Source organism: Eretmochelys imbricata, chromosome 13 (assembly GCF_965152235.1).
Source record: "Eretmochelys imbricata isolate rEreImb1 chromosome 13, rEreImb1.hap1, whole genome shotgun sequence".
Lineage (NCBI taxonomy): Eukaryota > Metazoa > Chordata > Testudines > Cheloniidae > Eretmochelys > Eretmochelys imbricata.
Genome location: NC_135584.1, coordinates 30,274,430 through 30,289,269, shown reverse-complemented (window position 1 = coordinate 30,289,269; position 14,840 = coordinate 30,274,430). Strand labels below are relative to the sequence as shown.

General features: G+C 49.1%; 1 protein-coding gene across 3 annotated transcripts in view; it reads left to right on the top strand.

Moving 5' to 3' along the window:
• Positions 1–14,840, top strand: part of CHD6 (chromodomain helicase DNA binding protein 6) — a 182,890-nt gene that overhangs the window by 51,611 nt on the left and 116,439 nt on the right. For all 3 annotated transcript variants that reach the window (XM_077831681.1, XM_077831680.1, XM_077831682.1), the window contains exon 2: positions 8,434–8,489. In XM_077831681.1, the coding sequence (XP_077687807.1) occupies positions 8,457–8,489 (33 nt within the window). In that variant the 5' untranslated portion in view covers positions 8,434–8,456. The remainder of the gene's footprint in view (positions 1–8,433; positions 8,490–14,840) is intronic.

Below are 14,840 nucleotides of genomic sequence, written 5' to 3'. Positions count from 1 at the left end.
AAAACAGCAAAAACCAGTTATGCTTAACAACTGCAAAACCGTAAGGGCATACGGTATCTCTGTACAGAAACTGCAATCCCTCCACTCATTGCTAGACTGCTGCTACCTCTGTGGTGGAACATGGCAGCTGTTTAAAAGTGCATAGAGGTGCCACCCAGCATCTTTGAATGGGCTGTGAAGAAAAATACCATATCCTGTTGCAGCTGCAAAGACAACTTAGAGAGACAGGCTGCAATTGTCCTGGTGGAATTTGGCCAGGAAACCTGGGTGAATATTTTGGTTCTTAAGATTTAGATCTACCCTGTTTGTTCAGTTTGCTCCAACTGAATGAGTTTGAGCGGGAGACACCCTATAGTGACACTTCTGCTGAAATCCGATTGCAGGTGGGGCTTCCCTAAATGATTCCTTCACAGCACTTCCCCTTAGCTGCACAGGATCGTGATTTTGGTCCATTACCACTATTCCCAGCATCACTGGGCCATCCTCCTCGAGTGTCCTTGTGGCTCACCAGGTAGCACTCTGAAGTCTCCTCCTGAGGTTTGGGCTCATACCTAGTGCTGACCCAGCCCAGTAGCACTGGGGAACTGCTGTGCTGTTAGGGGATTTGCTTATGCTGATGAGAGGAGATGAAGTTCTTTCTGTTCCCTCCGGGTGTGCTGGTGGGTCTTGATGATCATGTGGTGTTCTTTCATGCAAACTCCTTCCCTTCCTAGCATGCTTTGCAGAAATCTGAATGCAGTAAGGAAATGACAGTGGAGCAGGAGAGGACATTGAGGGATTTCAGCAGTGGGAAGAGAGGTTGTTGCAGCTCCGATCTGAAATGAGCTGGATGAAGTAGGTGAGACCTGCAGAGATGAAGGCTCTGGCACCAGCAGCACCCAGCACTTGTGGGTGACGGAGTGGAGACAGGTGCCAGATGAGTTGGTAGGGGAGCAATGAGACAAGGGCAGTGAAGCAAAGCCATGCCAGTATAATGTCCCTGGCCTTAAGGGCATGTAAATGCTGCAGGGGTTGCCTTCACAGTCACTGCACTGCTGTCTGCTAGCTCCTTGCTGCACACAGCACTCTGAAAAACCCTTCTCCTTTAACATCCTTGTCTTGTCTTCTAGCAGCTACTGAAGTTAAAAAGAGACTGAACAGAGGGCTAACGGAGGATGGGTGGGACCTCTGGACTGGTTGTTGAACCATGTATGACCCAGACTGGCATAGTTCTTGCACCAAAACCAAAAAGGCCTAAAGACTATCCCACTAGTTTCTTAGTCGCCCACTGGATTGCTGGGTACTGATATGCTCAGCCCTGACTAACCTGGCAGCTGGGGGTCTTGTAGCAATGCATCTGTGTTTACTTGCAAGGAGCGTTGCTGAAGTGCCACCTTGCAAGCAGATGCCTAGAAAAAGCAGATGGCTTCAGAGTCCTGCTTCCCTTAAAGCTCCTGAGCCTGCAGCGGAACTCCTGGAGGAACCTGCTTTGTGTGTTCTCGCTTCTAGGAGTCAAGCTGGGTCAAAACTTAGGGCTGGGGTACTCCTGAAGCCCTTACAGATTTACAAGGGGGCTCTCATACTTTGCTTTGGAGTGAGACAGTGAGAAGTTCTGCTAATGAAATGTGGAAGATGATGCTAGCCTTCTCCTCCGTTCTGCACCATGAGGGATGGGGGAGGGAAGGGAGGCTCCACGGGGACTGCCAATGTCCCATTTGTTCTTCTGTTCAAATTCGTTCCACTGGTGCGAGATCTTGTAGAGAGCATCTCATCTTTTGCTCCCCCTGCAGGCTGTTCTATGCAGACACATGCCACATGCTGTTCCCAGAGCTGGAATTGGCTGGTGCAGCTGCACACAGATGTCTTGCTGCGATAAAGTCAGTGCACTACTAGCTGAATGTGTCAAACTGGCAGCTGCATTCATCTCGTTTCAGCCTCATTCCAGCCATGGCAAAAACTCTTTGTCCATCAGAGGGACGCAGGGAACTTAACAAAGGCTGAAAACACCATTCTTCAGCTTCAGAGGAAGGTGAAGGGGAGCAAACCCCAAAAGTACAGTTCTGGGGCAATACAGCCTGATGGGACTGTGGATGGGAAGGGCTGCAGGTTGTAGAGCTGCAGCAGAGCTAGTAATTATATCCCACTTAATGATGGGAAAGAAATAGTTCAAGCCTCCTGCTGGAGCTGCTGCACTCTACCCAGACCAAAACACCATCCCCAGCTGTCTGAGGGTCCGGCGGTGACCCATGGGGGAGACATTGTGCTAACAGCACAATGTAGTCATCAGCTGTGAGATTTTGAGCTTGGGCTCCAGTTCCCTGGGTCTAGGAGCACCCAGATTTGCTTCCATACTGTGTACTGTAACAAGTGGATGTGCTGGCCCTTTAAGGTAGACTGACAATCAAGCACTGCTCTGTCCCTGCAGCAAGACATGCTGGGACTTGTAATCTAGAGGGAAGTCTAGGAATTAGGTGCTGGCAAGTAACGCTGGGAAATGGAATTGGGGATAAAACCTCTGAGCAGAGTGCCCTGGATGGAGCAGGAGCTGCTACTAGAGCTGTTCAAGTTGGAGACCACTAAAGAGGCTGGAGCTGTGGGTTTCTCCAGGCAAAGAGTCAATGGAAGAGCTGGAGAGGGGCTATGGAAGAAGGGAGGGTCAAGGACCCTGAGGAGTTGGGGGCTGTTTGGCAAGTGGGTCAGACAGAGAGAAGCCCAAAGGAAAAGCTGCTGGGTTTAGCTTTAGGGAAAGTGGAGTGGGACAGGACTGGATGCCCACTTCATGGTGTGGGGCCCCAGGGTGGAGCCCTCTGATAAGGGTGGGCAGGAGCTCCCTCCTGGCTTGGAGGGACTCTGCAGGAGGAGAAGCATTGGTGAAGTGACACAGACTCTGGAAGGGGAGTATGTCTGACTTTAGGAAAAGCTCCATTTTTCCAAAGATGAGAGGGGACTCATGCCACATCCACCTCACTGTACCCTGGCCTCACGCTGCCATGTGTTGGAAATAGTCATTCCTGTGCTGTGACTGGAAGAAACTGGGTGCCGTGTTGCTGCTGGGTGCCTGGGCAAAGCAAGACACAGCACCACCTGCACTGTGCGTCCAGTGCTGGAAGGAGACCAGGGGATGCTATTCAATCCAGTGTGTGTTATAGCTAGAATAGTACTATCAGCCCTGGGCCTCCGGGTTTCACTGTCCACTGTGAGAGCTAATGGCTTGGAGAGCTCGTGATTGGTTACGTGCTGCTTTGTGGCATGGGGTGGATTGACACCAGTGCATTTCCTACCATGCACTCCATGGCTATGGACCAAAGTTTTCACTTAAAAACAAACCAGAACCCAGACAGATTTCTAGCACTTCTGCTTACAAGGCTACACTCAAGATGGGATGTTCTTCTAAAAGCTCTGATCTAGGAATTATTTTGGAGGAGGTCTCTGACCTGTGTTAGATGGGAGTTCACACTCTGTGATCACAGTGGTCTTTTCTGGCCTTGGAATCCATGAATCTTCAAAAGCTTATCTGAGTGTGAACAGGTGCAGTGCTGTCTACAGGGAGCCTGAAAAAAACAGTTCATCGAATGGCAGTTAACTCTGGAACATAATGATGACAAATTGAATGTCAGCTTTGTTGCTGATTGTGTTAGCAGACACATCCAGCTGCAGTGATGTGCTCATCTTGCAGCCCAAGATCCCTCCCACTGGGGACTCACACGTTCATGGGGAAGGGAGGCTTGCTTATAAGGCAGGGAGCACAGGTTAGTGAGTGAGCTTCCTGTCCAAAAGTGCAGTTAAAATCCTCTTCCCCAGATGTTGCATAGGATGCCTAGATCAGGTGTGGGCTCTGCTGGCATAGGGTTTGGCTCATGTTTGGGGTACATGCTGCCAGCTGGAGCCCTGTGCTTGCTGCTCTCCACAGCAATGGCTCGCTTTCCTGGGCTGTTTGAATAGTATGAATAGGGAATACCTGAGCATCCAGAGCATGGTTTAGCCTCCGAGAGGGAACATGAGCCCTGTTCACGCTGAGGTCTTAGTCATGCATAGAAGTTCAGACTAGTGGAAGGGTTCAGTTGCTTGGCAGCCACATGCTGCATGGGGGCATTAGTGTTAATGCCGAAATATGTAAGGGTTGGACTAGGCCAGTGCCCTGCAGCCAGCAGCGAAATGACTTGCAGGGCCCATTGGCTTCCCATGTCCTTTGTAGAGAGGGAGGGGGAGGAGGATTGTCTCCCCACAGAGTGTATGTGGGACATGTCTGCACTCTCCACTGTGGGAGAAGACACCTGGGTGAGAAGAGGCTCAGGCTGCTCAGTGTCCCCAGCCTCAAGCACAGGGGCCTCTGCACATGGGAGAGGGTGCAGGGGAAACCTGTGGTGCTAGGATGCTCTTCATATCTGGAAAGCTGAGCCCCATTCTCCATCCCATTGAGAATTGGGGGGCAGGAAGCAGGAAAACATGGGATGAGGAGATTGCCAGAATAACCAGGGGATGGGGAGAGACTGGGGAATGGAGATGGGGTGGGAAACACCAATACAAGGGGAGGAGGAGAGAGCCAGGCGGGACAAGGACTGGCCTTAAAATAGGGGCCAAGACCACCTTCTCGACCACACCCCAGGGAGAGTTAAGCCCTGCCGCTCCCTTAAATGGCTTTATGGCACCTCCTCTGTGAGGGAGGGGGAGCTGTTACCCTGGCTGCTCCCTCTCTCTAAAGCCAGGCTGGCTTAGTGGTGGTGGTCTGAGGTGAGATTAACCCTGCTAGCTGCGCGGCAGGATTCTGGGCTAGTGGTGGTGCACTGGAGTCTGGCTTCACCCACTGGATCTGGCAGACTGAATTCCCAGCTCTAGCAGGGCGCATTGGGAAGGTGGCATTTCCCAATGAGATCTCACAGGCAGATGTATGAAAATAGACCAGCTAAGGCCTGTCCTACTGACGCCCTGAAGCCATCTCTTCACCAGCTGTGCCCAGGGCAGAGCTATTGCCACAGCTGTTTTTTCTCATTAGGATGCCAGGAAATGAGAAATAATGAGCCCCTTATCTCACATGGCTGGGGCAGGTAGCAGCAGAGAGCTCCTAGCGTAGTGTGCCATGTTAAGCTGCTGCTTGTCTCTGTGCTAGCCAGTCCGTAATGCCTGCGCCTGCACTGCTTGTCAGGTGGGAAGATCTTGATCCTGGGGCTTTGTCGGGGACAGGTACTTAGCTGAGGAACGCAGAACCAGTTTGGGGTGAGAAACCTGAGACCATGAAGTAGCCCTTAGTGACTCCTGTGAATCTAGCAGCAAAACACCTCTGCCCAAAGCCTGTGCCAAGCCCTATACATGAGTCTGAGAAAGGGCTCTTCAGAAGGTGCCGCTCCTGGGAGTGGTGACATTGTACACGTGGACAATGGCTGGTGGATTCACATAGCACCCACTAGTCCTGCTCTTTCCCAGCCTTTTCCCCTGTGTGCTAGGCTTCAGGGAGCTCCCGTTAAGCTGAGCTCTGTGGTGCATAGGGCTGTAACCCTGTGCTCGGTGGGTTCCACAAATCCTGCCTCCTCTTGCAAAGTGGAACTGTGCTGGCCTCACCACATCCAGGAGGCTGGAGGGACCAGGACGTGTCCTGGAGCATGTTGCAGGAGGAGGAGTTGGAGCTGGCTAGCTGACACTGTCGAGCAGTGTTGCTGCCCAGCCCTCTACATTGGTTACAGTTGTTCACTCAGAGCTTTCAGAGACAGCTTCTGAGCCCTCTCTCTTTTGCACCTGCCCCCTGTTTTGGTGTGTTCCAGCATGTGAACTGGACCCTTCTCCATGTGGATCTGCTCTGCACCATGAGGAGCAGAGGAGGGGCCTTGCTACATCCCTGCATTGGTAATGCAAATGCTGGGGTGGAGAGTCCCTACTCTGCTGGCAGCCAAGTGCCAGGCTGAGGGGGACTGCTGGCCAGTGCTGCAGGAGGAACAAACATTGGCTTTCTGTTAGGCTGCTAGACTTCGATTTTTTCCCCCCTTATTGGCAGCTGCATGAACCATTTCCTTCTCCTTAGTATCAAGTTCCCTCAACCACTCCTCCGCCTAAGGCATTGACCCTGGAGGTGTATTGATCTCTGCAAGGAATGGGGACAGGGCTGACTAGGCAGTGCCCAATAGGGAGATAACTGATTGCTTTGGGGTGGGGGGCTTTGGGAACCTTGTGCAGCCTGTAGCCAATAATCCCTTTTCTGCAGTCTTATGGATGTGGGGCTTCCAAGGCAGCAAAATGTGTCCAATGGGGGAGGGCCCTGTCCGTACGTGTCCTTGTATCTATGTGTCTGCCGCTTGTCTTTGAGTTTTGTCTCTTGTTTTGCAGATGAATCTCTGAGACCAAAAATATTTTAGAAAGTTCCATCTGTTTCAATCTGTTAATAAGTTTTGTCAGTTTGTTTATGTTCGTTCTATGCTGTGGGAGTGTCGGGGTAGGAAGGACAGGCAGATGCAGGGGTGACCAGGGACTACCTGGGCTTTTCCTGAGGGTGAATGCCCCTGGCAGGGGCGTGGCTGGTGGGATGATGGAGCCAGCATTCTGAGCTGTCACAGAAGGGGGAGCAGGAGTAACAGCTTCATCAGCGCTTGCCGTCTGTGCTGGTGCTACACTACGGGGGAGGGTATGGAGTTTAGCGGTGCTGAGAGCAAGTGCAATCACTTAAAGGTGTGGTGCAAACATCTATGCACAGCTGTGGGCGCTTTGTGGATGGGAGATGTGTTACTGGTGTGTTAGGAGGTTGCTTTGGGGCTGGCAAGGCCAAAATGCTCTGGAGTAGAAAAGGAGAGAGCTGGTAGCAACCCCTATATTCAGGTTGTCTAACATTTTTCATTTTAAAGGATTATTGCAACCTTTTCTTTGAGAAATGTTTGTCTCACTATTGTTTACAGCTGACATTTGATGTTCAGCAGGGGAAAGGACCTCAGGCCACAAAAGTGTCTGTTCTTTGGGCTTATCTACATGGGGAAATTTGCCGGTATAATTAATTATACCACTCCAGTTATGCTGGTAAAACTCTTATTCCAGAACAAGAAGAGCAATATAATTATACCAGTAATTATGCTGGTAATTTTCCCCATGTAGAACAGACCCAAATCCCATGAAATTCTGTTCATCTTTTGCTGAGATGTAAACTGTTACAAACAGCTGTTTCCGTTCTGTGGTGCTGTTCTTCTGGGGAGAGTCGCCAGAATCACTGAACACAGGAACCTTCTATGGCTGACCCCATGCTGCCACCACATCAGCAGCAGCAGCAAACACATCACTGGAAATGTCTGAGAGCTGTCTGAGCAGGAGGGTGGAAGAGACCTGGGCTGGACTTACTCCCCTGGACCTGTCAATGGCCCCAGTGGCCCATCCCCCTCCTCTGGGGTCATCACATCAGACTGGGCCTCACTCCCCACAATTCCCCCCTCTAGCATAATAGATTTCCCTTGCCACCAGCTAGCATGGGTCACAGTCTGTGCTGCAATGCTGAAGGTTCGGGGTTTGAATATTTTTTTCCAAAATAAATGCTTCACTTCTCCTAACTCAGCATCTGACATCCAGCGCCCATGATCGTGGCAGCCCATTGCTGATGGGTTGCCCTTCAGTGACAAAATTGTGTGGTTTGTACACGTGTGCACGCATGAGGGGAGGAACAGGCAAGCACTGTTTAATAAGGAAACAATTTCAAGCCCAGGTTTCCAAAGGGTGGTTACAAACACACACACCAGAATGAAGGAGATGAAGGGCTATCGAAACAAAGAGGGGGAAGAGCTTTCTTCTTGGTTTATAACTAGTGCTTGCCCTCTCTGATTCTTTCCCTTTTGCTTTTCGCATATGGCAGGGTTTTTAATTGTTCTTCCTGTCCAGTGAAGTTGGTGTGGATGACACCTGCCTCTGGTTCACGCTGTGGGTAGTGCACTGAGCTCTATGGTAACTGAGAAGGTGTCTGTTAACTTGCCTTCTCTCTGCTGGCTTTGAGCATCTGAGCAGAAGGCCTGCTTGACACACAGCACTGCCCTGCTTTCACTGGAGGTGTGATTTTAAGCTGATTTAGTTAAACTGTTGCCAGTCTGTATGTGGACATTCATGTCTGCTTAGCTTGCTTCGGTAAATTTACAGGCACAAACTGAAATGCTGTAACCAGTATTAAACCCATAGCATTGTTTGCACCATTTAACTCAAATAGGTTTGACTGTACAATGTGTGTGTGTGCGGGCAAGGCCTAAAGCTCTGTGTTTGTCAAGGTCTGTCAAACTGTGACGATTATGTCTGAGACAAGTTGGTGGATTCCTGTTTATCAGGAGATGTAGACTGTAGATACTGTTCCTCATCCCTGCTAACAATATTCCAGCACGGCTGATGTTTGTCCTGCCCGTTTCACTGGGGTTCACGCAGTCAGTCGGGGGCATTACGCTGAAAGGCTTCCAGCACTGATGCTACACTGATCTTTACTATGAGTGTTTGTGTTGTGTTTTGCAGAAGTAACATTCATCCTCAAGTTGATGATAATGAAAATACAGAAGAAAGAAAAGCAGGTTTGTGATCCCCTCTCCTTCACCTAAATCAGTCTGTCAGGCTTCAGTGCCTTGTCATGTGTGAGAGTGGTGGCTGCAGCAAGCTGACCTACAGCCTGTGTTTGTTGTGTGGCCAAGGGGTGTACGTGCATTTCCAGCTTTCAGCCCCTCTTGTCAGGGCCACAGAACTGTGCTTTGCAATGTAACTGGGGCTTGGGACACATAAATCTCTGCTTGGGGCAAGGGCAGAGAGTGGGATTTATTTTCCATTTAATAAACAAGATACACTTAATTGTTTGTGTGAGCCTGGATAGTGAAGCTTCTACCATTCCAGCTTGTCTGGCTCCACAACCACTGTGATTTAGAAAAAATGGTCAAGTTGTTACAATAAGTGCTGCTAAATAACTATCCCAGCTAAAGCTGGAAGCAGAGAGGGGTTGGGGCAGGGGGAGGGGAGGCCTGCAGTGCCAGCTCAGGAACCCTGCCTGGTTCAGAAATAATCCTGGCCCACCAAGCCTCTGACCCTTGACTCTGACATGCTGCATCTGGTACTACGATACAAATTGAATAAATAAATCTGCTACTGGAGGAGATTTATGAGCCGCTGGTCATTGTCTCTGCTATTTGCACAGGGAGAAGCTGCCCCTGGGCTCTGTGATAAAGGGACAGAACCTGTTCAATATATGGAGGCTCTGCCTCCAGGGTGAAAGGTGTTTGTAGGGTATAAAACAAGCCAGTCTGCCCTTCACGGATTTGTGTGCATGCTGCTTTTAATGGGAAACCATTAAAGTGAGCATCTAACAATGGGATAAATCTCTTAAAGGGAGTGGGAGCCTCTTTCAGCCTACTCTGAAGCAAACCCCCAGGGCAGCAGCTAACCCCTTTTAGGGGTCTGGCCTTATCAACAAAGAAATGAATAATAACAAAGTTCAGTTCAAGCCACCTCCTCTGGCTTTACTGCTCCTAATGCTCTTCTCTCAGGACAGCTCAGCCCACACACTAGATCCTCTCTCTCTCCAGGGAGCCACTGCCATCCCCCTTGTACCATGCAATCCTTCTGTAAGAATCACATCCATCCTGGATGATTTGATTCTTACAAGTGGAGTATTTTAGTTAGTATAGGAATGATTTTGTCCCAGTGGTTTTGATCATGGTATGTCGTTGATTCTTATATCAATGATTTTTATAAATGGAGTGCACTGTATCTGGCTTGGATAGTGAACCACCCACCCCATGGAGTCAGCAAAGCCCACTCAGCCCTTTCCCAGCAGAGTGCATGCTACCAGCAAGATTTAATATGTACCAAGGGAAGTGAGTCCTGGTAAAAATTCTTCCTCATTAGCAGCCTTTTCCCAGCTGTGGTTATCGTGCAGATTGCTGGCAGGTGTTCCCTTGAAAGTGGCATCAGATAGGATTCCTGTCATGACGAGTCCTGAACCACCAGAGCAAAGGCAAAGAGACATTGGGCCAGGTTCTGACCTTACTTATCCTGGTGTAATTCCACAGCAACTTGCCTCAGAATCTTCTCATTTGAGAACTGCCCATTGCCACTCTTGGACCTGTGCTCTCTCTGCTTTGGAGTGGGCTCTCTGCTATTGTACCAGAGAAATGAGACATTTCTAGTGTCTGTCCTGGAAAATCACAGCAGTAGGGTGCCCTACCTGCTTTCCTGCTTTCAGACACTGCTCCCGAACATGCATGGAGGTAGAATGGAGAGCAGCTGGCAACTTCGCTTCTGTGTGAGGTAGGGAAGTGTAGTGCAGACCAGGACAAACGAAAGTGTTGCAGAGCTGGTGCTGCAAGAGGGAGTGGGGGAGCCAGTGGGGCTTCCTCCAGAGAGACATGAATCTCATGCAGCTTCCATTCCTGTGGGTGAGGCTGGTGTAACACCCTAGTGTTGGAAAGGACCTCTTTTCCCCCCAGTGCATCTGTGCCTTAGCTAGGAAAGAACAATCAAGAGAATGAGGATGGACTGTGTAGTGTATGGTCAGCAGCCCCTGCTATGTCCCTGTGTGTGTGACACTGGGTAGCACAGAGTTTGAAGCCAGAAGAGAGCACCAGATCATCTAGTCCAGCTGTTCTCAAACTGTGGGTTGGGACCCCAAATTGGGTCGGGACCCTGTTTTAATGGGGTCACCAGGGCTGCCGTAGTCTTGCTGGGGTCCGGGGCCAAAGCTGAAGCTCAAGGCAGAATGTCGCTGCTCTCTCTCTTTGGAGATGGATTCGCTAACTGCTTGCTTCGTTTGGAAATCCCGTCCCAAATTATCTTGCTGGCCAGTGCATTTGAAAAGCCTGGTGTGCTGTTAACACTATCAGTTGTTGACTGCAGGACGTAACATTCTAAGGTCTTTCTCAGTCATCTGGATCTCTTGGTATAGGATTCTTTTCTCCTTGGGGAGTCAGGTTTTGTCATCTTGCTGCCTTTGCCTGCTGTGGTTGGGGCTAGGAATGCCAGGCCTTGCACACAGACCTGTCCTCACTATTTATATTACTAAGTGGTCTGATATTGTGTTTGCATCTCCTTCCTTCCCTGTTAATGCATGAGAAATGAGGATTTGTCAGCTGCTGTGAGCAGCCGTTGAAATCGGTCACCTTTCCATGTGATTTGCGGGGCTCCCAACCTGGAGGCCCATGTCCTGGTGGGGTGAGGGTTTAGAATCTGATTTATGCATGTTAGTGCTCTGGGGGTGGGGAACAGATTTATTTGCTGGGTTTAAGGCTCCAGGAGCTAGTTTGCCCTCCCTCTCCTCATAGTTTCTTTATGGGAAGGGCACATGGAAGTCTGTGCTCTGCTCTCCCTTGGGCATCAAGTGGCTCCCTCTACCGCTGGCTTTCTTTTTGCCAAGCCCTGACTTATTGAATAACGTGAGAACTGTAGAGATAAAACAAATTGAGTTATTCCACAGAGCCTGCAAATTTCTTATCATATAGATATGGAAATAACTAGACTCGTCACCTATATTAGGAGCCTGCACTCAAGCGCATCCGAATTTTCAGAGCTCTAAGTAACTACTTGTCCCATCATAAGGAGAAGCGATGGGAAGGGGAGAGGTTTCTTAGCTTCTGGTTTACTCTGAGGGTTTCACTCCATGTCTCAGAAATGGAGATGCCAAAGCTGTGTATTGCCCCCTGGGTGGTGCCATCTGATGGATCTGGTGGGTTCTCTACAGTGGGTAACTTGTCCAGGACAAGCAGATATAAGGATACTGTGATGTATGCCTTTATGCAGTGAGAACCATGAAGGGGACACAACAGGTATCTCAGGGTCGTTCTTCAAGTGATGGTCCCGATGTGTATTCCACACGTGCCTACGCATATGTGCATGATGTGCCTAGGTTTGGAGATTTTTAGCAAGCGGTGGTCACTGGTCAGCACCTGCTCAATGGAAGGGAGCACAAAAGTCTCTTTTTAAGGGCCCCAAAAAGGTGATGGGTGGAATAATTCATCTTCTCATTATTTTTTCCCACCAATTAGGCCTAATTTCCAAATTTTGTAATTTCCTAATTTTTGGTCCATTGATTTTCAGTCCTCTGCTACTCTTGTTTACCAGTCATAATCTTAACGCAGTCCTTGAATGGTGTCAGTAGCCCCTTTCTGTTTAAATTAATTCAGTCTGTCTGTCGCCTCACATCTTAAACAGTTTTATATAACAGATTATTGTTACAATTCATGACAATATTTTTTACTGTTGAGCTCACAGGGTAAATTTGTAGGCCCAGTTATTATGATAGATCTGTTTTCCCTGTAAGCTGCGCACTTGGGCGGCCTTGCAGGAGAGATTCAAGTGCCGCCCAGCTGATTAGGAGAGCAGGCACAGCCTGCAGCATGTGTTCAGGTGCCCCTCCTCCCACTCCTCCCAAGTTGCTCCCTCCTGCAGTTGCTCCTGGGAGCTGGGACCCTCCTGCTGGCTGTGCAGAGCGGGAGAGGGGAAAGGAGGAGGGTGCTGATGTTCCCATTCCCCGGCCCCTGTACCCCATCTCTGCAGAGCAGGGCAGAGGGGACAGCCTGGCTCAGGAGGACTGTCTGAATGGTGAGTGGCTGAGTGCCTTTCTTAAAGAGACAGTGCACTGTTTCTGAGATTTCCCCAGCAGCCAGCTCACACAGTCTCTCTCTCTCTATCTCCCCCTCCCCTTGTCCATGTACCCCATCTCTGCAGAGCTGGGGAGGGGAGACAACAGGGCTCAGGACAGAGCGGGTGAGCTTTCTGTGAGTGTCTTAAAGAGACAGCACACAGCTTTCCCCAGCAGCCAATCCTGGCTGGAGTAATTATTCCTATGATAACTTTTAAAAAATATATATTATATCTAGGTTTTTTGTTTCTACTGGTGGCTCACATAGGCACATACCTTGGTGCACATAACAAAATTTATTCCGCACGTGGATGGAAAAAATTAGAGGGAACATTGCAGCAGACCCCAGGGACATGGGCTAGACCCTGTTGTTGAAGTTTCCCTCTGCTGAGTGTTGGCTGATCGTAATAAATCCCATAACTCAGCCTCATGGTCCATCCCAGCCTTGATCCCTTGCCTGTTCCTGTTAGAGTTGTTAACTAACACATGATACCATAGGTAACCCCTAAACATTGCTAGAGTCTCTGCATTCAAAGAGGCCCTACATATATCTGTGGTGCTTAGCTGGATACCAAGGTGATGGACACCTTTGAAATACCATTGGCAGATGGGTGAGGTCTCCATTCACAGATTCTCTAGATTTGAGGGCACTGGGTCTGCCCCAGAACGTGGGCTGCAGCTTTTCTCCCCTCAGTTTGCTCACTGCTCTCTTCAGGCCTCTGTCTCTGTCCTGCCAAACACATTGTAGTGATAAAGACATAAGCACTTCATGTTCCCCTGTGCGTAGAGCTGGGTAAAGGATGCACAGTTCTGTCCTCCTAGCAGCTCCTGTGTGGTGAGACAAGCCCTTCTGTCTGTGAGAGCTGCCTTGTCCAGACTCCCTGTGATGAGGCCTTGATCTTGGCTGGAACCTCTAGGGATCACTCATAAGAACCTAAGAACAGCCATACTGGGTCAGACTAATGGTCCATCTAACCTAGTGTCCTGTCTTCCAACAGTGGCCAGTGCCGGATGCTTCAGAGAGAATGAACAGAACAGGCAGTCATCGAGTGATCCATCCCCCGTCGTCCACTCCCAGCTTCTGGCAGTCAGAGGCTAGGGACACCCAGAGCATGGAGTTACATCCCTGACCATCTTGGCCAATAGCCATTGATGGACCTCTCCTCCATGAACTCATCTCATTCTTTTTTCAGCTCCCCAGGGTACCCTTTGCTAATGACCGGTGGTGCCTGCCTGTCTCCAGACTCCCAATCACTGGAGTTATCCATCTCCTCATGCTCAGTTTGCAGGATATACTGGTCCATTTTTGTGGCAGCAGGTTCCATCTGCCATTCCCTTCTGGTGTTACTTCCATGCTGCTGTCTGAACACAGGGCTTCCTTGAGTATCGTATTGCACTCAGCCTGAGGTTAAGGAAGAAGCCTTTGTGTGAACACTCACTGCTGAAGGAGTCCAGAGGCACAGGTCTCAGTGGTGCAGTGCTGGGGCTGGGACCTGCAGGCCTCACAATGCAAGGAGCTGAGTGGAGTGGGACAAGCTGGGATTCAGAGGTAGCTGTTTGTACATTAGTAAAGACAGTTTTATTTCTGGAGCTAAAACCTAAGGAGACAATTTCATCCCTGGTGTAACTCTATTGGAGCAATTTGCTTCATAGCTTCTTATATTGTGAAGGAGCTCAGAGACCTGTACAATGACAGAGAATATACAGGGGACTCCTCTCTGGTAACGGCAGTGTATCCATCTCTGGGTGGGAATGGTATTTGTTTCACATGGCTCAGCAATGTAAGGCTGCAGGGGCCTGGGACAGGAAGTGAAGACGAGAGTCCAGTTGTAACTGAAGGGGGAAGGAAGGGAACTGTGATGCGGTTAGTCAGGTGTGACTCCTTCCAGCACGGAGCTCCTTTGGGAGATGGATGCGTTATGATTACAGCTGGTCAGAAAACATTTGTCAAAATGGGTTTCTGTCAGCAAATGCTGTTTTTAACTAAGCTGAATTTTTTTGTTTTAGAAAAATTTTGAAATGTCGTTTCAAACTGAAATTTTCATTTTGAAATTTATTTTATATTGTATTTTAGTTTTACATTACTGTTGTTTTTACATTATTCCATGACATGCCAGTAGTAATAGCATATAATATGATGTCATTGTGACAACTTGACATGGTATGACATCATATTATCTACTGCTCCTGGGATGGAATAATACAAAGATAATAGTAATTTTAAAAATGCCAAAAAAATACATTTTGAAATGATTGAGGAGGGAAATTTGTTTTTCAGGAAAATTTGGAAATACTTGTTTTC